The sequence below is a fragment of the Ursus maritimus genome, unplaced genomic scaffold (assembly GCF_017311325.1).
Source record: "Ursus maritimus isolate PB19 unplaced genomic scaffold, ASM1731132v1 scaffold_1, whole genome shotgun sequence".
NCBI lineage: Eukaryota > Metazoa > Chordata > Mammalia > Carnivora > Ursidae > Ursus > Ursus maritimus.
Window position 1 is genome coordinate 102,780,482 of NW_024423343.1, and position 24,837 is coordinate 102,805,318.

General features: G+C 38.9%; 1 protein-coding gene across 2 annotated transcripts in view; it reads left to right on the forward strand.

The window, feature by feature from the left end:
• CNTNAP5 (contactin associated protein family member 5) overlaps positions 1-24,837 on the forward strand; it is a 772,957-nt gene that overhangs the window by 153,520 nt on the left and 594,600 nt on the right. For both annotated transcript variants that reach the window (XM_040619104.1, XM_008686098.2), the window contains exon 2: positions 14,153-14,257. In XM_040619104.1, the coding sequence (XP_040475038.1) occupies positions 14,153-14,257 (105 nt within the window). The remainder of the gene's footprint in view (positions 1-14,152; positions 14,258-24,837) is intronic.

A 24,837-nucleotide genomic window follows, 5' to 3' on the forward strand; every position in this document is an offset into this window, starting at 1 on the left:
GGAGCTTGATCTTGAATCAGGATCTATTCCAGGGAGTGGTACCTCAGGAAATCAAAAGCAGACACCTGGACTGTACTAGGCCACAGATACCATGAGGATGCTGGAATGGGGTTAAGTACTACAGGTAGATGACCAAAGTAGAATTCCATCAGGGTCCAACTGTTTTGAAGGCACAGGAACAGCAGGAACAAAAACAAAAACAAAACAAAACAAAAAAACCCAAAAAACAAAAACTATCTAGTCCAAACATCAGTACATATTAAACATGAACAAATGACTAAATTCTTTCAACTTGTCAGTAGTATTCATAAAAGATTCAGTCCAAGTCTGTGTGGCAAATATAGTATTTAGTATCAAATGGCATGCATTCACATTTTCCTAGTACACTAAATTTACTCCCCGATTAAAATTCCATTTAAACAAACCAGAATGCCTTCCTCGCACATTATACTGACTCTAAGGAACTAGACTTTGTGACCCAGTTCATCAAAATGCACTTGAAAAATTCTGTCTGAAACGCTCAGACCAATGCTATGCATTAAAGGTTTTATTTTTTTCATTCTGTCTTTTCTCTTCCAAGGCTTGACTCATAACCACTTGAGATAGAGCTAAAGCTGACAGAGAAAGTGAAAATCCTCTGCCTTCTTGCCCGCAGGAAATGCTTGGCAGGAGATTTCCAGGCTGTGCTGTCATCAAAGCTAAACTTAACCTTGTTCAGGAAAAGAACCCTTCACTTTCAAACCAACTCCTTGTCAGACCCATTCAACTTGCAGAGTACAATGTGGGGGGAGGGGAGGAAGGAAAAATAGCAATGAATGCATTTCAGTATGAGGTTATTGAGTCTTGAAATGATGACTTCTCATGTTTTGCAATGACATTAAAGTTAAATGTCTTGGTTCACGGCCACTTACCATTCCCTTCATCTCCATTAATCTTTGCTCACAGTTTTGAAATATACCACTTTCTGTCTTGAGCAATGAAATGAAATTTTCCCAGGGTTATAATTGCTTTCCAGTGTGTCTTTTCTCATGTTATTTGATTGCTAAAGATTTCCTCCAAAATGGGAGATATTTAGTGAACACAATACAATGTATTTTCCTGCTATTTTTAATCTGTTCATGCATAATTTGAAGGGTTGGGTATGGGAAAAATGGAAATTGAACTCATCTGACCGTGACAGATTTGCAAACTCTGAATACAACTCAAACTTTATTGATGCTTTTAAATTACAGCACCAAATACCTGGACATGTCCATATAACATTTATAGCATTTTATGTCTTCATAGCTACACCCAACATTTGCTTAAGAGTCACAATTGTAATTCAGGATGAGCAAGAAGAGCATTTTATAAGGAAAAGTAGAACATGCTGAAGCATTTTGCCTGGAACAAGCTTTTATTTTTAGCCTGTCCCCAAAAAAATCATTATCTAGAGGCCTGAAATGTCTCAAAAAATCATTATATTTGAGTGCCTGGTAGGTCATTTCATAGAGTCCTGCAGGATCAGATCATATTTGGTATCAGATGGGTAAGCTCTCCGGACCACAAAAACAATTGGTAGAATGGATTGTCTGCTGGAACCTACCCCTTCTTCTGTCTTCTGATGAGCAAACATCTCCAGAGAATGTTTTAACAAATGGCGCACCACACTTTGATCCAGCAAATTATATCCAGGATTTTTATTGAGTTATATAAAAGATAGCATTTCCAAAATTGAAATATGGTAATCTGAGGGGCTTAGAATAATTAATATCTGTCTTCATTTGTATAATAAATGAAGATCTTCTCTCTACTGCTGTAGCTTGGATATATTTTGTACGAGTGATAGAGTACAGAGGGTGGCAAAGACAGAGGGCCAGATCTGAGACTTCGCTCTGCACTCTGCCGTACTGGATAAGTATAATGTGATAGTTACCATTAATTGAGCACTTTTATCTGCCGAGCATTATTTTCTGTGTTGCTTGTTCATAATAATCCTAATTTGTCACAATCTCTCTGTGGAGAACAGGCATCTGCATCACCAGTTTCCAGGGAGGGAAACTGCAGCACAGAGAAAAGAATGGATTTGTCTAAATGTACCAAGTCAGTAGAACAACCAAATGCACAGGCAGGGTGATCCAACCCACAGCGTTAATGTTTTTATTCTACTCTATACTTGCACACTCATTGGATTTGTACAGTCAGGCTTCCCTCTGTATTTACGGGTCTCCAAACCCTGCTTTCTTTACCAGCAGAATTGGGGTGGGGGAGATGTTTGAGGCTAGAACAAGTACTTTGGAGAGAAGATGTCTTTGTCTTCCCAGCTAATAACTGTGCTTCTCACCTGTTAGATGGCCACCATTATGGCTGCCCTACTCGCCTGAGACATTTTTTTTTTTCCTAGAGATCAACTAAAGAAGGTATTTGGAAATCACACACATATAAAAATAGTACTGATGATCTCATCAAAATTCTCTTCAAGCACTCGGTTTTGATTTCACTCCCGTATGTGACTTGGGCAAAGTATTGTTGCAGTCAAATATTCTTCCACTGAGCTATACCCCCAAAAGTCTTTACTTGTTCCCAGACATTTCCCATTTTAGAAAGCTGCCCAGTTCCCACTTAGATTTTTAATCTGGATTTAAGACTCTCCTTCATTTATCTAAGACTCTACTCAACAAATAATTACTGAACAACTGATCTGTGATCATGACTGTGAAAGGCAATGAGGATAGGAAGTAAGACATGGTCCCAGCTCTCAAAGAGCTTGATGGCACAGGTGCAAAAATATCATCAAAATAAAAAGTTATCACTGTGCTAGGGCTTCCTACTGAGGTGGAGTAAAAGACACCCAAAGGAAGAAGCACTTCTCTCTGCCTGAGATGAAGGCATGCTCTGGGAGCATTTGCATCCTGTGCAGGAAACAGGAAATGATGGGTGGGCAAGAGGAAGGTGATGTGGAAGGCATTCATGATGGAGTCACACAGAGAGAGGCACAGAAGGATGGCACAGCATGTCCAGAAAGCTGTCAAGAAGTTGGCAGTGGTTCATATATACAATGGAATATTACTCAGCCATCAAAAAGAACGATTTCTCGACATTTGCCCCAACATGGACGGGACTGGAGGAGATTATGCTAAGTGAAATAAGTCAAGCAGAGAAAGACAATTATCATATGGTTTCTCTCATCTATGGAACATAAGAAATAGGAAGATTGGTAGGAGAAGAAAGGGAAGAAGAAAGGGGAGGTAAACAGAAGTGGGAATGAACCATGAGAGTCAATGGACTCTGGGAAACAAACTGAGGGCTTCAGAGGGGAGGGGGTGGGGGTTGGGATAGGCTGGTGATGGGTATTAAGGAGGGCACGTATTGCATGGTGCACTGGGTGTTATACACAAGTAATGAATCATGGAACTTTACATCAAAAACTAGGGATATACTGTATGGTGACTAACATAATATAATAAAAAATTATTATAAAAAAAGAAGTTGGCAATTTTGAGCACAGACTGAGAAATAAGGAGTGCTAGGAAATAAAATAACCAGCAGTCTGATTATGAATGGCTATAGAGAGGCAAGGAGCTAGAATTATATTCTGAACGATGGGAGAACTACCTACTTCAGGTCAATGTGATGTTTCTCTTTTTCTGAATATAGTACTCACTGCTCACTTCTCTCTTTGGACAATTAAGGATGTGTCACTTTATAACATTATATGACTTGCTATGTGATGTGTGTGTGTGTGTGTGTGTTATTCCCATGACAGTATTTATTATATTTTTCTAAGAAGAAGATGAGGAGTGTTAACTAGATGTTGGAAATCATTTTAATGTGTGGTCATTCATCTCTGTTTTGCTTGATTTAAATTTGTTAATTTTAGAAACTTGTAAGCTTCTAGGTCTCTAGAATGACAAAATAGGTAGTCACTAATACCAGAAACCTTGAAGTTATCCTTTATTCTTCCCTCCCTTTCAATGCACCAAGCAACGAAGATTCTTATATGATATACCTCAATTTCCTTACTTTTTCTCCATTCCAGTTGTCATTGTTTTAGTTCAGGCCCTTATTATCTCTTCTTTACCATTTCTATAGCCTTGATTGGTTCTCCCTGTCTTTTACCCTCACTACTCTGCACCCATCCTTACCCCGGACATCCGTGCACAAACATGCTCCATTCTCTATGCTGAAACCAGAACAAACTTTCCAAAATACAAATTGATGAGACTCTCTTTCCCAGAGCAGTGTTTCTCAGCTTTTTCAGCTTCTGATCTAAAAACACAAACATGGCAAGACCGTTTTTTTTTAATATGTCTAATTAAAAAAAAATAAATATAAGGACTAGAAAGAAATCCAAACATTTTCCACAGCCTCATACTTTGTAATGTCACCTAAGCGCTGTGCTTCATGTTCCTCCTAAGACTCACCAGTATATAGGCACCTGGGTGGCTTAGTCAGTTAAGTGTCTGCCATCTGCCATCAGTTCAAGTCGTGATCCTGGGGTGCTGAGATTGAGCCCAGCATCAGACTCCCTGCTCAGCAGGGAGCCTGCTTCTCCCTCTGTCCCTCCCCTTGCTCTTCCTTTCTCTGTCTCTGTTCCTGTCTCTGTTTCCCTCTCTCAAACAAATAAATAAAATCTTTAAAAAAAGATTCACCAGTATAATGGACCAGACAGCATGATGCCTGGCACATTGTACTTAAGAGCTATTGTTGAGGGGCGCCTGGCTCAGTCATTAAGCGTCTGCCTTCGGCTCAGGGCGTGATCCCAGCGTTCTGGGATCGAGCCCCACATCAGGCTCCTCTGCTGAGAGCCTGCTGCTTCCTCTCCCACTCCCCCTGCTTGTGTTCCCTCTCTCGCTGGCTGTCTCTCTGTCAAAAAAATAAATAAAATCTTTTTTTTTTTTTTTTTAAAAAGAGCTATTGTTGAATGCAAGAAAAAAAAGTGATAAAACTTAGAAAGTGTACTGGGTTTGGTCTTGGAGCATAAGTAATGCATAAGCAGAATAGCTCTTGGTACAGAATTATCTTAAGATCCCTGAAATGCTGATAAAGAAACAGTGTTAAAACCATCTGGATGGGAAAAGTCTAAAATATATAATAAGGTATACAAAAAAAATGCCATTTTTTCTAATGCAATGACTGCAACTGGAGAGGGTGAGCTCGAATCTAAGGTAGAAAAAGTGACAGCAAGCGAAGGAATGAACACATATCCAGACAGTGCCAACCACTGGGTTAAATATTTTACATGAATTGTCTCTTTTTGTTCTCATAACAAGCCTGTGTGCACTTATTATCCCCATTATACATAGAGAAGACTGAGATTAAATAACATCCCAAAGGACATATAATTAGTAAGCTGCGGAGTCAGGATCTGAATTCAGACTGGGCTGGAATCCAATGTCTGGGCTCTTTCCAAATATACTACAGTCTCCAAATGGTCCAGAAAGAACACACACACACACACACACAGTCAGATTATGATCTTGAAAGACTACTGCTTCTGTCTCTGGGCTGTCATTATTTTTTTATCTAAAAGACCAATAAAGATCAATATTTGTTCACATTATTAGTACATGTTTATCCCACCCACTCATAAATGGTTGGCATTGACCTCACTGGGTTGTGCTGTCAGCCAGCTGGCCAGTTTCCAACCCAAGCCTATCTTTTTAATCAGGCTTTTTCCCTCAATTCCAATGAGCAGATTGATGACACACTGGGATGTTAGTGTTTCCTTTAGAAACTCTGTGCCTATACCCATTAAAGATGAAGAGGTTTTACAAATGTCTAAGGACTGATTGATCTGCACTTTAAAATCAAGGTTTCTGGAGTAACCAGAATTTTCATTGTAATTTAGAACTACTTGATGCAGGATCATGAGTAGCTACTGGAAGTTTAGCTTCATTGTATTCAAAGAAAGAATAGATATCTACTGAAAAAGACACAGCTCCAGAAAAGAAAGTCTCAGCTCTGGTGAGCACTGAATTGCCAGAAACACTATCTTTATAATTCTTCAGTTGTCTCTGTTCCTTCGTATTAATATTCCATGCATAAACCTTTAAATAATGCACTTTTAAAAGTAAAAGGACATAGTCTGTACTTTTAATTTTTTTAAACCTGTGATCTTATTTTTCCATTTTCATAATCTTCTTCATTCTATATATCCCATTCATTCATCTTTTAGCTTTGCTTAAAAACCCAATACCTTCTGAACCTGATTGACCCTGTACTTTGCAGTGATGTGTGTGTGTGTGTCTGTGTGTGTGTGTGTGTGTCTGTGTGTGTGTGTGTGCATGTGCACGTTGTGAGTTGTGTGTAATGTTGATAGGTGTGCTCTGTGCGGGGTGTTGATAGTTGGGGATGGAAGAAAGGAACAGGGGTGTATAGAAAAAAGTTGGATTTAGAATTTTTTTATAATAGGTAACATTTAATTATTTCAAAGATTGCCTTTTCTTTATCATTTGCTTTTAAAAATAATCTAGTCACCAATCTCAGCTTCTCATATTCCAGAAATTCCTAACCCTTTTTGTTTATGAATCTTGCCTTTTCTACCCATCAAAGATTGCATGTCTTCTAATTAATCCAGCTCCTCTATGTAGAAGCATTCATAATCCTGAGTTTAATAACTTTAGCATATTTGAATTTAGGCGCCACGAGTGATGCTTTTGGGGGTCATGGTTCTTGGTCTCTGATCGAAGCTGATCTCAGCAACAAGCTCCTTACTTCTGACTCTGCTGATTGGACCTTGGTTTCTGATTCTTTGACCAGCCTGTGACCCCATCAATGACGCTCTGGGCTTATGGTCAGCTGGGACCTCTTATGTGCTCACAGCTCTCTCTTTGTTCCTTCATCTTTATGATGCCACCTCTGGGACCCAAATTTCAGGCTGACATACTAGTAGGTCTCGGTGAGAGAAACATGTTGAAAACAGGGGTTTAGAACTTATGATTGAATGAGGATAGACAAACGTGGTAAACTGAGATGGCGGTTGCAAAAATTGTCACATGCTGTTCAAAAAACCTGATATGAGGGACGCCTGGGTGGCTCAGTTGTTAAGCATCTGCCTTCGGCTCGGGGCATGATCCTGGCGTTATGGGATCAAGCCCCACATTAGGCTCCTCTGCTGGGAAGCTGCTTCTTCCTCTCCCACTCCCCCTGCTTGTGTTCCCTCTCTCGCTGGCTGTCTCTCTCTGTCAAATAATAAATAAATAAATCTTAAAACAACAACAACAACAAAAACCTGATATGGGATCAAGTAGTGGACAAGTGAGAGGGAAAAAAAAAATAAAAGTGTGTGCAAATCTGAGAAATCCTTCTTTCAACTGTTTATTCAATAAATATTTATTAAACATTTATGTAGTACTGGACATTGAGTGCTGGAGTAAAATATCCTCACTCTACCAGATGCTTTGTATGCTTTACATCACCCCACGCTTAGTGTGTATATCATATGCTTCACACGTGAGGGGCTTAGGAAACATTTCTTCAGTTAGATTAAGTCATTGATAATTTATATTTAAGGTTAGAATAGAAAAATAAAACAGTCAATTGTGAACCCAATGGTCTCAACCTGAGAATCAAAAAAAAAAAAAAATCCATCAGTGGCAGTCTGGAGGTGAAATGGAGTAATATGCGAGGAAAGCAACTTAGAAAAGCATATTTTGAGGCATATTTTGAGTTTGGGCTAATTACAGAACATTCATGTGGGGACGTTCTTGAAAATCCAGAAGGGCTAAACTCACACAAGACAGTCAAATAGAAGACTCGCCCGTGAGCCAATTTTCAAACAGACGATATGCAAAGAATCACACTGCCCTTGGTTCAAAGCCCAGCATAGACATTGACTAGAGTGTGAAATGGACTAAAACCCCTATAGCTGCCTCATCCACACAGTGCGAATGATGGCTTCCCTCTTGTTGACACCCTAGACAGACAGCTGTGCCAGAGGCTGCCACTGCTGCCTTGCTGTTATACTTAACTGGGTTTGATTATGACGCAGTCCTAGCAAGCCACTTACAATTGAAGGGCAGTACCTCCATAACAAATCTAACATAAAATTGTGAGTAGAATTGTTTTTAAAGCTGGGAAGATATCCCAGAGCTCTCTTGTCAACCCCTAGACAGGACTAGCCTCTCTTCTAGAAGCTCATGCAGCCTGCTGGGCCCCATCCATCACCAATCACCAACGCAGAATAGCAAGAGGAGTGCCCATCTCCTCCATGTTTGAGGAGTTTGCTACAATTCCCTTTACTACCTTTGAGGCCTGACAGACACTTAGACGTCTAGAATGTGCTCAGTTAAGGTTTGTTGATTGAAGAAATGAGCAATAACCCCTGCAATTTACAGTTGAGGAATCTGAAATACAGAATGGCAAAATGAGAGCATGTTCACAGTGAAGGTAAAGGAGTACCCAGGATTCCTGGATCCCAAGCCAAAGGTCTTTTGCATGGAATTGTTCATAAACATAAGGAGCTTCTTTAAAAAATATATGTATTATCTTTCAACCCAAAGTAGATGCTTGGTTTCTTGAGCTCAGTGTCTGTGCCTTTGACTTTAATTTTGTCTTCCTACAACAAAGAGCACAATTATGTGTACTCAGGAGGTAGTCAAAAGGCAGGGACTGCATTAAGTTGGAGATGGATGTCAGGACAGAGAAGGTGTAGCCTTCTTTTCATGACTCATTTTAGAGAGCCATGTTTCTTGTTCTGTTCATTATGAAAGAATCTATCTTTTAGGATTTCATGGTGGAAAATGGGGGTGGGGGTCTCAGATTCAAGGGTAATATTAGAGGTAATATTAGAGTATTTATTTTTGTTGTTTACTAAGTGAAATTATAAGTAACAAGGGGAAAAAATAAATGAAGCTAGAAGCATGAGTTGTCACTTCTAAGCACCGTTGTAGGCACTACACAAAATGCGTGCTTTCTGTCTTTTAAACAAAGTAGGCCATTAAGTGTGCAATGCTAAGAGGAATTTTATCTCACCTATAAATACAAGTGAATCTTTTAAGCTCCAAATCCCCATATACAGACAATTTACTGTGGTAATCAAGACGATACTCGCAATTTAACTTCGGGGCCATCTGTTACTCTATTGGTATTTTAATAATAATGAATAAAAATATATGTTGGCAACAAAAAAATGTTACTTAAAGTAGAATCATCTTAAAGAGTCAATGATAATTTCTTCTACGCCGTGTAAATATCATATCTACTCAGAATTCTCTTTTGTGCCTTTACCTTTTAATTAATGTGATAGAAGACCTTTAGTATGTAACTGTACATATATATTGAGGAAAAAATAATCCCCACTTCTTCAGACTGAAAATATCAAATAAAATGCTTGACTTGAGGAGCCACACAAATATTCATAAGGAAACAAGTCACTTTTCTCTCTTCTTTTTTTTTAAACCTTCCTTTATTGTTTTCTTTTCTTTTTGATGTTGAAGAAAGAACTAAGAAGACAAGAAAAAATAGAGAAGACGTTCAAATTCTTTTGAAAATCCTAGGCTATTCTTTATTGTTTTTTCTGTTATCCAGGAGATGCAACTCTGCCCTTCCTTTTGCACAAAGAAAGTTATTCGTTAAAACGAAAGTTATGAAAAATAATATAATAATGATTAACAGACTTATGCAGATGTTGCAGGTAATCTGAGCTTGTGGTCACCATCTAGGGGTAAGGAAATCTGAGCATTGGTCCAGGCTAGTCCATCAGTGAACTGAATAATCCTGAGCAGACTCGTCATCTCCCTAAACCCTGACGTCCTCATTTGTAAAGTGAAGGGCTTGAATTTCACCACTTCAGAGGTTCCTTGGGTTTTGGTATCCTCTTAGTCTATGAATGTAGGGCTAAGTCATTTGCAAATAAGAATGGGGTTGTTCAGCAATTACTGATTGGAAAGAGCTGAGTTACTTTCCATCATACCCATAGGCATGGATTTTTATCTGCCTGGGCATGGGATAGAGTAGGAAGTGACCTTTATGTTATAAAGGAAAAAGGTAAGGATGGCAATGAAGTTATCTGCTGAGAAAATTGGAGAATTAATAAATCACACATGAGTAAGGGTTTGCATTTTTAATAATAGCCTTTTAACTTTGTCTCCTTTTTGCAAAATTTTTAAAAGTTTTTTAAAGATTTATTTATTTATTTGAGAGAGAGCATGGGAGCAAGAGTGGAAGGGGTAGAGGGAGAGGGAGAGAGAAACTCAAGCAGACTCATTGCTGAGTGTGGACTCCGACATGGGTCTCGATCCCAGGACCCTGAGATTACGACCTGAGCCAAAACCAAGAGTCTGACACTCAACCAACTGAGCCACCCAGGCACCCCTGTAAAAAGTCTTTTAAAGACAAGCCCCATCCATGGGATTTTTAAGTGTGTTTTGAAAATATTCTACTATGCCAATGCATGCATCAAGTGTGGAAAATGATATTCTAGTAAAATTATGAAGGTCTATCTCAGGTTGTGTGTCCTCTTGAAAGCTTGACTTTACTCCCTTGGTATGTTTTCCCTAAACTTCAAACATCTCTCTGCCCACCTGAGTTTCTTCACCCTCTCCTCTCTCCTCATGTAAATACAGATAAACATCCGCCGCACTTTTGGAGGAACTGACTGATGGATTTAGCATTGTGCAGACACACTGTCAGAAGGCAGAGATGTGAGTGGTGCCTAACATGTAATGACAACACGGGTTTGCTTATTTAAAGACTGCAGGAATGGTGAAGCAGATGGTGCTTTGTTTCTTTCCTTCCCAGCCATGTGTTTGGTGTGATGTTGGCCCAGTCTCTGCAAGGCTGCTGATCCACAGAGGGGGAGGACTGTCCCGTGCAATATTGTTCTCACTCTCCAGTGATTCTTCACCTACTCGTTTCCCCTCCATTTCATATTCTCATTCTCATCTGGCCCTTTAGTGCAAAAAAGCTATCGGTGACATCAATTATTGAGCAGGTATCGTGACATATGGACAAGATCTCACAAATAAAATTGTTGAAATTGTTTTTCTTGATTACCACAAATATTACAGACAATAGTGCTTCCTGGTTTCATTCTGCGCTTTATCCTTTAAAGGGGGCTTTCTCCCATATTTTCCCATGTCTTCTCGTTCTTTTGTAAGATGATTCTGTGGCTGGATATGTCAGAGATGACTCTCTTCATTTTGCAGACAAAGGTGATACTGCTTAGTACATTTGAATGTATTAACTGGAGTTGCCAAGGCAAGAGAAGAAACCAATCTAGAAGGACAAGCTCTCAGCTCTAGCCTTCCTGGTAATTTCCACTGTCCCCGACTGTCCCGAATCATGATTAAAACATGTATAAACTGTCCTCATTTATGCTAGATCATTTCTCTTCTGCTTTCAGAATAAGACACATGTCTAAAAATAATACACTTTTAGACTTAGAATGGTTATATGGGCAAATTCTTAATTCCCAATGACCGGGGTTAATTTGATAAGAGGCCTGATCTATTCTCAATTTAGGTGACATAAAGAAGGCAAAGGGAGCTATGTACTGGCTGGGGAGGAGAGGTCTTTCTTCCTTTCCAATTTGAAATTTCCCCATTATTTTCACTTTTAGGAATACAACAAAAGTTCAGCCATGTTCTCTAAAAGCCACTCTTGCAATGCACAGGGTCTGTGATGAGAAGAGTCCTGAACAATTGCCTCTGGACCTTCCCTTTAGCACAGATTGTTTACGATGGGTTTGCCAATTTTCAAAGTGGAAACACTGACCCCACAAACTGTGATACAAGGAGGGTACTATTTAGAAGAGGAAATGGCCAGTGGGGAAAATGGCAGTTGGGGTCAAGAGGCCAAGAGGCTTTGGAAACAAACCTTTCCCTGAGGCCAGCAACTTGCGAAAGGGGAGACTGCATAGGGCTGGAGGAGATGGAGCAGATTACTTGTCTGGATGTCTATATAGTTGGGTCCCCGTTTTATTGGCTTAGGTGTAACCTTGGTGAAATTCTCCTAAACTTTCTCATCATAATAAATAAATAAATAAATAAATAAATAAATAAATAAAATATTTATTCATTCATTCTATTTCTCAATTCAATTTTAAATTTCAAATTTAAATTCAATTTAAATTTGAAATTTAAAATTGAATTTTACTCAACTCTATCCCCAGTGCTTATCCAAGATCAAGCATAAAGTATGTCCTTGTAAATATTTTTTGGACTGAATTAAATTGAAACAATTAAGTTACTTCTATTCCTGCTTTAGGGGAAACAGGGTTAGGGGCACAAAGCTCAAATATGTCATTGGCAACATATTAAAAAAGTCCTAAGGACCTAATAAAAATGGTAACATGGCATTATACATGCTATATGTTTAAGGAATATGTAAGTAAATGTCTAAATGTATAAACACGGCATTTTTAAAAATGTTCAATTTGCTTGTGGAAGTGGGTGTCAGAAGGGTTGTGAGTGCAAGGAGTGCTACCTGGAATTGAAGGATGGTTTAACTACAGATGCAGACAGGTGTGGCTCATAGCATAGCTGCGAAGTATGATGTCGTGTGGTGTTTGATGTGGGCACTTGTACGGGTATATTGTATTTCTGCGGGGCTCAGGTCCATTGAATTCAGTTTCCTGTATTTACCTAATGTTTCCTGATGATGAGATAGGTATAAGCAAATGTAAGATTTGCATCACATCCAAATTGTTTGCTAATATATAAATAGTGTAACCAATGTATGTTTCCAAATAAATGCACTGTATGTGTGTATGCCCCTCCCCTCCCCCGCATCGTATGCCTGGAATAAAGCGGCCTGAGCTCTGCTTTCTATTCGCAGAATGACCATAACTGCAGAAGCGTCCTTGCTGTGATTTTTATGTCATTCCTCCTTAGTGAGGATCTGGCTCTGTTTTGTGTTTGTCAAATACCTCAAAATATTTTTCAAACATTTGTGTTTGGGGAAAAACTCAAAATACACTTTGCCAGTTGATTTTTTTAACACATTTAACAAACAAAAATTTAATCCTTATGTTTCTCATTAATTTTCCTGGAGTTAGATGAAATAGTCCTCTCTAAGAATTTTCTAGATAAACAAACAGCCTCCTATCCAATGTACATTTAAAAAAAAATCAGACTCTCCTTTCCTGAGAGCCTTTAATACATGAAGTTTACCTTCGAACTGAATGACATAAAAATCATGTTTGAATGAGGTATGTCTAGATTTAATGACATCATTTTGCCATGTCCTGAAAAGTCAATTGTGTACAGAATGGAAAAATAGGAAAAACATGTTTGTACTGTCGTGTGAACTAACTCCTTCCTTTCTCCCTTCCTTCTTTTCTTCCATCACCATCCATTTCTTTCAATAAACCTTTATTGAAGTCTTATTACGAATCAGCTTATTTGCTAAAGTCCCACAAAGAGTGTGTCATTTAGTGTAAGATGCAAACAAATAGATGAATGATTACAGAACATTTAGATGACCAGTTTGCTCTGTGAAGAGCGGGATCCTCTGCATGAGATTGCATGATCAATCTGGAGAAACAGGTTTATGTTTCCAAGACCACATCTCTCCCCCTGACCCCACACTGTTCCACATTTGGACAGCATCAAAGAAACCTTAGAAAGCCTACCTGTTACATTAGGGAAGGCTGGAAGGGCTGCTCCTGAAGTAAAGATCAGATTCAAGATGTACAAAATCCTTTACTTTGTGGAATAGAAATTAAGAATTAGAATTAGTCTTTCGTACTCCAAAGATTTTCACACAACTAGAAGTGAGACATTCTAAATCATTCTCTCCATCTAGATACACCTATGGCAGGAGTCCTCAGGTACTGAAGATGGGAGAGCAGGTAAACAATTGTATCCTCCCTTCCACAGTGTCCTTCCTTCTAGAATAAGCTCAGTAGCCATAACTTGAGGCTTTGTTCAAGTGATTGATTAAAGGAGCAGATGATCGTTAGACAAATCAGTGAGATTTCTGGCCACACCATTTTCTAGTGTTGTGACCTTGGACAAACATCTCTAAAAGTCAGTGTCTCCAACTGTGAAAGAAATTTATACCTGTCTTTCAGGGCTGTGGAGTAAATGAAAGAGCACATGGAAACAAGTGGTACTGGCCTTGTTCAGAGCAGTGGTTGGTAAATGATGTTGGCTAATGCCATGATTCCTCTCTTTACGGGCCATCTCTTGCTAATAGAATTTGCTTTCTTTCTCTCTTATCGTTATAGACAACTGTGATGACCCGTTAGCATCCCTGCTCTCTCCAATGGCTTTTTCCAGTTCCTCAGACCTCACGGGTACTCACAGCCCAGCTCAGCTCAACCGAAGAGTTGGTGAGTAAGGTGACTGAAACTCTAGAGGCAAGTGCTGAATAAGCACAGTGTGGGGACATGGAAGAAAGAGAGCACTTCCATTCCCTGGGATCATGTCCAAGAGCACTGTTCAGAAAAAGAATGGGAAGAGAAGGTTAAAATGGAATTAAACCATGTTTCCCTGTGCATAATGGATATCAAAGTATGCTGGTTCTTATCTCCCCAACCCACACTATTCTTCTCTGATTATTATGAGAGGCCTTTGTGAAATTTAGGTTTTTTAAATTGCTTTCTTTTTATATTTCATGTACCTAACATAAATAGCTACCAAAATATTATTACTGTAGCATGTTTATAATGAACATGAATTAAATCTACCAATATGTTCCCTTCAATAACTTCAAGTTTTACAATAAAATAAATGTTCCTAATTTAAAAAATATATAGTACTACTAAGTAAAAGTAAGAAAATGCAAATAATGTGTGAGCCTACCAGCTAGAGACAGCTGTGACTAGATGTTGGGTGTGTATCTTTAGAACATATGATGGAAGTAAGAGCAGACAACTCTTAACTAATCTCTTATGTGAAATGTCTTTAACAAATATAATGTTGTGTATCTAGGTAGATATATTTTTAGTCAGATTTGATTGACTTTTATGATATACATATGTATGTATACGTATATATAGTGGTGTAATTGAATTTTTTAATTTTTGAAGGTTTTTAAAATTTATTTTTTTACTTTTTAAAGATTATTAATATATGATTATATTTGTATATTTTTATATCTAATGAACATTATAAACTCTTCTTCAAGTTGAGGAAAAAATGTGTATGCAACTTCAAGATCTGTTAGAGTTCATATTAATTATTCCTGACTATATCTCCTCATTGATAATATGAGGCCCATCATATTACTGTTTTCCAATATTGGCCCATCTTTGCATTCTGGAATAAGTTATAACTGGTTGTTGTGTTATGGATATAAAGTGCAGAATGACTTAACTTGTTGGCATTTTATTAACTTTTTGACATTTTAATTTATAATTTTGAATTTTCATTAATCATGATAATGATTTGTAATTTTTATTTGTATATTTGATATTTGTTTTACACTACATTTCACAGGTATTCTGTTATAATGGGATCAGTAATTTAAGTTAGCAAGTTGTATGGTTTTGTTAAGAAAGGAGTTTAAGAATGCTATAAGAGACTCATAACTAAGGAAACAAACTGAGGGTTTCTGGAAGGGAGGTGGGTGGGGGATGGGGTAACTGGTTGAAGGGCATTAAGGAGGGCACATGATGTAATGAGCACTGGGTGTTATATGCAACTGATGAATCACCAAATTCTACCCCTGAAACTAATCATATACCATATGTTAATTAAATTGAGTTGAAATAAAAAAATAAAATAAATAAATTTTTAAAAAGAATGCTATCCTAAAGGAAGAAGAGTAACCAATCAAAAATCCGGCAGGAAAATATTAATAACAGTTGTGTACTAACACTACCTTTTTGCTGAATACCCTATGCCAAGAATTTTATAAAGCATTTCACCTTTATTAAGGTGTTTTTTCTTCAGAAAAATGCTATGAGTGGTATTACCTTTTAATTTCAGATACGGTTCCTAAAGCTCAGAAAAGTAGCGTAACATGCTTAAAATCACAGGTAGGAAGGGGAGATGCTTTGAATCAAATCCAAGTCATTAAAAACCCAAGTTTTGCTCCTAACCACCCCATGAACAAATTGGTTCATCAACATAGGTTAAAAAGGGCTATATTAGAAAGAGAATTGGAAACAGATTGGCCTGAGTTCGAATGCTGCCTCTGGCATTTACTTGCAAGCTCTGTGATCGTCTACAAGTCACCTATCTACTCCTGACCTCAGTTCTTTATCTGTAAAGTGGAGCAGTAATGTCTGCCTTGACATATTATGTGCAGACTGAGGAAGACTTTCACATTCGAAAGGTACTTCTCACTGCAGGGTAGAGCGCTGGACCAGAGCAGGGAGGTCCATTTGTCATTTCAGGAAGAAACCCGGTCTGGAAGATTTTAATATGGGCCCCCAATGGGGCATCCAGGCCAGAGTTTGTCCCAATCCCATCCAACTAGGCAGAAAGTCAATACTGCCTAGTAGCACCTGGTCAGTTTCTGGGGCATCTGTGAGTCTGATCATATGCCAGCTCGTCCCCTAGTGGACAGATATTGACAGAGCACAGATGTCTCTGCTCCAATTTATTATAATTATCCTGCTCACTAGCGAGTCTGTGTGCCTGAGCCCAAGGAAAGCATGAATGTGTGCAGAGAGGATATTGAGCTCTCTTCCTTCTCCCAACCAGAGTCCCAAAAAGGAAGGCCATGCAAAAGATGCAGTCTCAGAAAGCTGAGATACATTGGTCTAGAACTCATCTCTAGCACTATTGCCAGGGCTAGCAGCCTCCCCTTCACCCCCTGGGTCCAACCATTGCTCTCAGGGGGAATTTAACACAGCCTCAAGGAGAGGTTCGCTCACTGGTTCTCATCCAAGAGCTGTACATTTGAATCACCTGGATAGTTTTATAAGTAACACTGCCTGAGCTCGTACCTCAGATATTCTGAATTAATTGTCTGAAATGGGGCCCAAGGGTGGTATTGATAAGTAAACAAATGCAAGCTTTCCAGGTGATTCTAAAATGCAACAAGAGTTCCAAACTGCTAGGTTGAATGAATTCATAAATAACAAATTCTTCTATTAATATTTATTAATATTAATAGAAGTGCCTACCATGTGCTAGGCACTCTGTTAGAATTCTAGCACATAATTGGTAAAAATAGGCACAAATCCTATTCATAAAGAGTTTACATGGATAATGTAAATTAGCATATAAGCTAACATTTGTTGTTAGTGATAATATTGATACTATCATCTTTATATATGCAATATAAATAATATATATGTGTGGATAGAGAGAAAACCAATATATATGCATATAGTTTTATATATATATATATATATATATACACACAGAGTCATATAGAGAGAAAGAGGTGGATATATACAGGGTATATATATAGAAAGAGAGAGGGAGAGAGAGGTATACACACACACCCATATATTAGGATATATATATATATATATACATATACACATATACATACATATAGTCATATATATGTACATATGCACCTACATATAATACTTACACAGAATATATAAATATATAGCATATGTTATAATAAAACATAAGTTATGTTCATGTTATTAAGAATAGATTTTTGTCATACAATTTTTCTAAATATAGAAATTTAAAAGTTGAGAAAACTATAATTTTTGTTTAGATTGGAAATGTCAGTATAGTAATGACTTTTTTCTCCTGTTAAAAATAGACTTATATGCTGTCTGCCCACTGAAACAGCCTAGAAGTATTATATATCTCTAATGAACACTCCTTTCTACATGTCTTTCTCTAAAACTTCCCTTTTATTTTAAAAGAGGAAAAACATCAAATATACCCAGAAATGCAAACTGTTCTGCATGGCTTGAAACTTAGGATACTTTCAGATACACATGGAGATTTCAAAGAACATCTTGGTTTTAATTTGAATTCTCCATATAGTGTTTTGTTAATTAATTACTTTTTTATTCATTCATTCATTTTTTAAAGATTTCATTTATTTATTTGAGAAAGAGAGAGCATGAGTGTGGGGGTGGGCAAAGGGAGAGGAAGAAGCAGGCTCCCCGTTGAGCAGAGAGCCAGACACAGGGTTTGATCCCAGGACCCCAAAATCATGACCTGAGTTGAAGGCAGATGCTTAACGACTGAGCCACCCAGGCACCCCAGTTTCTGGATATTTTTTTTTCTTAACATACTCCATTCATTCATTTGCTCATTCATTCATTCATCATTCACTTATCACAGTATTTTGTGAATTCCTTCTACTCTACCCCATTCAGACTTCTATACGTTTATAAAGAATCTCCCCGGCATGCCACCCAAGATGCAATCCAAGTGGTAAAAATCTTGACTCCCATGAAACTATGTCTCCCTCGTATGGAGTGTGCTCAATAGCATCCTTGTAGCTAGTCACTGTTGAGCTATTTCCCAAAGAGGAACCATTTAACACTGCTGACTCCTGGCAACCATATCCACCTTTTGCATACATTGAACATGGTAATGAAGGACCACGTTCCCTCTCGAGTGTGCTCAGAACTCAAGCATGCACATCTCTGACCTATACACAGGAGGAAGGGCTGCCTTGCTGCTGAGCTGGTCATGTCAGAAGCAGGGATCCGTTCAAAAGCCGAAGAGAAGAAAGGTGTGTTGATGAACATCCTCAGACCCCGAGTGAAGCAAAGGTCTGGAGTTCTGTCAGTGACAAAGTAATCTTTCTGAGAAAAAAGAACTCGTCCTTGGAAATAGCCTTTGCCCTGAGGTACTGCTGTAGGAGCCAAAGTCTGGGCAACACACCAAACCGGGAGGGAGATTAGGTGGTTCGTGCCCACTGCAATAGTGTTCACACCGCTATCTCATCTAGGGAAGGGATTTGCCAAATAGAACTTTTGTTCTCTCCGTCCACACATCCTTCAGCCCTTTCTCATCCACATACAAAGAAATAAAAAGTAAAAAAGAGAACTATTTACTTAAAAACACACAGACACACACAACAAAATGCATTAAAGTGGGGGTCAGATCTCTATTAACTTAGGTTACCAAGTCAATCTATATAATTGTGGCTTAGGAGGGATCTTTGTCAAATGTGATTTGTTTTCTGGCAAGAAAGCTTTTGATCTGGGCTTTACAGTCAGCTGGGCTCCGACAAGCACTTACTGTCAGCAGGACGTGCAGAGTTGGTGGCACAGCGTGATGCCACGGAACTGTGGGTTAGACCTGACCCAAAGTGAGGGGAAGGTTTTAAGTTACTTTATATGATTAAAAGGCAAATAAGAACAGACCTCTCTGGCCCCATGAGAGGAGAGGTTTGTATTTTTCTTCCCCACCCCTCTTTTCCCCCAGACACAGTTTTGCAGACAATTACCTTTACCGTTTGTTCCTTGAAATTTTAATCTCTCTTCCTCACTTGGTGTATATTTGAGATGCTTGCCTGTGTAAGTTGAGATTGTATGTTTCTGGCATGACAATTTTGTTGCCATGGAGAATCTGATTTTTTATGTCAGGGCCTTTTTATCTTCCTGGGCTCGTGGACCAGTGAAGAGGCTCAAAACCCTTGCCCCCATCTGGCACAGATTCCATGCACGCTTTTTATTTTCTCCTTGGACAGCACTGGTTGCAAAAAGCTAAGGACCCCTGAAGGTTTTTGGAAGTTGGTTTTCAGTTTGGTGTCACCGGTCCTTCTGTAAGGAGAAGTGGATTCAGAGCAATTCAGGCGTCAGGGTTCTTGCAATTACGGTGATATTGGCTATCTGGGGACTTGTTCCAGATAGCGAGGTGACAATCCTGAGGATCCAATTTCACAGGCAGCACCATGATGCCCGCTTGCAAATGACAGCTCCAGTCTCCCATCTGAATTGATCGAGCCAGACATGATATGGATATCGTCTAATCTGTTTAAAAAGACAGTGAGACGTGCAGACAGAAAGACAGTGAGACGTGCAGAATTCTGTCACCGCATTTCCTCTTCTCCATTTGAAGGGTTCTTTCCTTCTTTTCAGCTCTTTTCCTTTCTTTTATCCTGCCCTCACTGCCCCCCACCCCCTAGCATGACCAGTGTCAAGTTCTGAGCTTTCCTTTGTGACTTCACTCTCTCCTCAATACTCGAAGTGTGGACTCTGTGTGGAGCTTCAAGCATCACCTGGGAGCTGGTTAGAAATGCAGAATCTCAGCCTCTGCCCCCCAAACTTCTGATCAGAACCAGTGCGTTAGCCACAGTGGCATTTACACAGTCCAATTTTCTGCTCCTTCAATTCTTAACTTCTGTGCCTTTTTCAGCTCTGGATCTCAGAGGTGGGTGCCAGGGGGATGGGAGGAAATCAAAGTTATCTAAGTTATTATGAATAAGAAACCATGCTCGAAACCAAGAAGTAGAAACGTAAGCTCTATTTGTGTCGTTACATCGGTACTCTGAGTTGGTATCATTCAATTTTTAAGGATGAGGAAATAAACTCAGAGAGGTCAAGTCACTGACCTAAGGACACAGCCAATTATTTGGAATTGAATCTAAATCTGTCTACCCCAAGTTAACTAATATCTTTATTCATGATGATCTGAGATCTTAATCGGAGTAAAGGTGAGGTTGCCATAATAGTCACTGCTTTCAGGTCATTTTGGCATTTCAAATGGTATCGCCATGTATTTTAACCACAAAGCCTGGATTTTCAGGCATCAAGGGAGAAAGAGAGGTATGGACCCCTGTGCCTCCTTCATGCCCCTGAAATCATACTACAGCCTAATAGGCCTGTGGGCAAAACTAACCTTGACCTAGATATTTAAACAATGCCCTAGGCCTCTTCTCTGACTAGGACGGCAATAGATCATTGAGACACAGAATAGAAATCTTCTGCTATTTAATAGGAGCCTTGGGACCCAGTCTCAATGTAGACAAATCCAACGTGATGACCCTCTCTCTATTCAGCCAGGATAACTGCAAAACCCAGTGATGTTAAGGGGGGAAGGAGGAATCATGATAATATATTTTGCTCATAATAATATAATTCTCCAGAGCTTCTAAACATCAACATTTGACAAAATGAGAGTGATAGATAAACCCATGTAATTGACTCTACTTTTTCTTCTGATAACCGGTCACTTCCTTTAAAATGCCAAGCTGAGATTATTTCTAAGTAGCACTCTGTAAAATGCTAGCTCAAGCAATCACCTATCTGATACCACTAATACTTCGCAAAGAGACAAGATCTTCCGTTTGCCAGTTCACCGCATTTAACTTAAAGCATTGTAACCTAAAAGTATAGTAATGCAACTAAGGGCAGGGTAATTAATGACATATATTTGTCTAGTGATGGACAGTTTACCACTGTATTTGCAATGAAGGTCACATCCAGGTGGAAATAAGTTGTATTTGAATAGCATATTGTATGGTGGATACTTTCACTTTGTCTAACCTGAAGTAGTTAAGTAGGGTCTACTCAATTCTTTGTTTAAAATCTATCTAAAAACCTTTCACTTTAGACATTGTGGAAATGGGAGGCCTGGGTGGCTCAGTTGGTTAAGTGTCTGCCTTCAGCTCAGGTCATGATCCCAGGGTCCTGGGATGGAGTCCCACATCGGGCTCCTTGCTTAGTGGGGAGCCTGCTTCTCCCTCTGCCCCTCCTCCTGCATGTGCTCTCTCTCTCTCTCCCTCTCTTTGACAAATAAATAAAATCTCCAAAGAAAAAGTCTTTGTGGAAATGCCATTAAAAAATGAGCTAAGGATTATTGAATCCACCATATGGAGTGAAAATGGTAACATATAACTGACTTCAAGCAACCAGAAAACAGGAGTTAATATAAACAAGCAGTTCATCTTTCTCCAGGATTCCAGTTTGGGTGCTCCATATCTGGTGGTGGTCTCTTCCCTGGGGGCCCCTTTCGAGTGTCTCAAACTACACTTCTCTTAGACTTGTCTATGCAATCCCTTACTTGTGTTTGGACTTCATTTTGCTAATCAATGTACATGTTTAATAAAAATCCAGATTTTATACGAGATTCTATGTCATTTGTTTTGCTAAGGACTTGCTTCTAATCAATCCCTTCCACAAAAATATTCAGAACAATCAGTATTATCCCTGAGATAGTTCTGTTAGGATAAATTTGTGTGCAAGTAACAGAAATCTCACTAGCTTGAAAAAAAAAAAAAAGAACTCAGTAGCTTGAAAAAATATTAAATGATTGAAGCTAGGTGCATGGAGATTGAGAGGTATCCATACTTCTGTTTCTTGAACAGCATGGCAGTTGCAAGGGGGTTCACCCTGGAATAGCTTATTAAGCTAAGTATTGGGTTTGTGATGTTTTCTGTATCTGTGTTTTATTCTACTTTTTTTTTAAAGGAATAAAAATAAAATATATTACCCTACCCCACCCTCAGTGAGCACAGGCTCCAGAGCTAGTAGATTCATTTCAACAATGCCATCTTCAGAGTCCACATCCTCCTCCAGCTAATATGCCCACCCTACATCTCAGGCCAGACTCAGCAGCATTCTGGGAAACAGAAAGCCTGGACTCCTAGTGTTTGCTTGTAAGCCATCAAATTCAATTCTTCAGAACAGCAGCATGCTGAATATCACCTCAAAACTTGTTAACAAAAATGTAGATTGTCTGGACTTATCCCAGACCTGGTGGACCAGGAATTCTGGCAGTGGGACCTAAGAACCTCGTTTTTCCATGCCCCTCGACTGATTCTGATGTGCTCAGGTTTGAGAACCATGGCATAGAGCTGTGAGATACTTCCAGGACCCAAGCCTACCCAACCACTCAGCTTTCCATCACCAGCAGTTTTTCTCTGTTCATTTAGCCATAATTTGGGCATATGTCCACTTCTGGACCCAATCACAGTCAAAGGTGGTGGAATTACCTTGGCTGGCTTTAGACTAATTATCTGGTATGGAGTAAGAGAATTAACTATGTTTCTCCTCTTTCTCTCTCTCTCTCTCTCTCTCTCTCTCTCCGTATCTCCTACCGTTTTGATGGGTTATACTGCACATTTTCCAGTCAAAGGAGTAACTTCCTAATGGGTTGATCTGATGCCAGAGTTAATTTTTAGAACCTAAAATGAGGCTTTTGAAGTAACAATTAAACATACTTGTATTTAACCATTTTGGGGCCATAGTCATAAAACCTATGAGTAGACAAATATCTTGATCCTTGATTCTTGTTAGAGTGGACACTTAACTATATTATTTTTATTGAAGTAGAGAAATTATTTGCCCAAAGTCATGGAGTCGAAAGTGACTCAACTCAAGCAGCAGACTTAGACTAGGCACTGTCTTTCAAACAAAACTGCCCCAGGAAACTAAGGTAAATGTAGTGTGTGAGCTGTGCAAAACGTATGCTGCTCATGAGAGAAAAGTTTTAAGTGGTCATGCCAACAATATGAGATTTGCAGGTTTAAATGACTTTCAATTCCGCTGTTCCATTTTCCCTTCAAAAATCTTGGGAGAGTCATATTTTTCTCTATATGCCTAAAAATAGGGAGAGTGGTTTATCTTGTTCCTCAATCTTTTATACTGCTTTACCCATGGATGGAACTCAATAATTATATCTCCATTAAATGAGGAATAAATAATCCACTAAAAGCACCCCCCATTACCTGAGCAGCCGATAAAAAGAGTTAAGTTATATTGATCCAACAAATTAAATAGAACTCAGCCTCTACCATTTTATAAGAGAAATTCTACAGCAGCGCTAGCCAATAGAAATTTCTGCAAGGATGGAGTATTCTTTATTTGTGCTATCAAATAAGGCAGCCACTAGCTACATATGGCTATTGAAATGTGGCTAAGGCTACTTAAGAACTGAAAGTTTAATTTCAGTCAAGCTAATTTAAATTTAAAGAGCTATATGTGGTTAATAGTTACCACATTGAACAGTATAGTTCTACAGCCTTTTCAAGTTTTATATACATGTTCTTCTCACCTGGGTGTTTTTATGTGTATGTGAATCAATCCTTGGCCTGCAAGGGGCATAAATGAGATACCCTCTTTGGGACTGACCTCCAAATTTTCCAAGCCCCAAATGCCCTCCTGCTGATTTCCCTCACTTCCTGTATAACTTCTGAACTGTGAAATGTGCAGCTTGATATACTTTTCTGATCAATGAGGTTCTTAATGGCTCCACTCTTCACAAAGGAAGTACTCACTGTAGGACATCACAGCTGAACTATCTGAGTAATAAGCATTAGAACCCTTCAGAGTAATAACACAGCTCTCTCTGATAAACACAGGCCCACAGGTGTGTGAACAAGTAAAAATGCTATAGCAAGGGCTGTTGGAACCCATATCTCCTGGACCTCACTGCTTTCAGTACAAGGACAACATCTTAGAAGCTGGGCTGACATGGGACTTCTGATTCAATTTATTTGTGGGGAGTGATTTCTGGAGACAGGTTGTGAGGGAAGGCAGAAGGGAAAGCTAGCAAGAAATGTGATCTCAGCTGAGGCCTAGCTGATGCCAAGAGGAGGTTCTGGACCACGGGTTGCACCAAAAATATCAGCCATGTCTTAAGACAATGGGATTGACTTTTGGAACTTTGTAGCAGTCTGCCACTGGGTGAGATGAGAACCAGGAAGTGGCAGCTTCCTAGGCAAGCACGCTTCTGTTTGGCCAAGGGTAAATCTCTAGAGAAGGGGACAGACAGCTAGTTCTCAGCCTGCACCCACAGTTGGGGGATGAATCCATCAGCTAAGGAAGACCAGAGGGGAACCATTACAATACCTTAGGATATCCCCTAACATAACCAGTTTCAACCCCAACAACTACACCTTCCCTACTCTGCCTGAGGGCTCTCTGTCTGCCTGCCATGATTTTCAAGCAATACTTGACTGAGTTGTTATATATACTATATATATTATATATACCATTTATATATATTATATATACCATTCATGTGTGTGTGTGTGTGTGTATACATATATATATATATATATATATATATATATATATATATATAT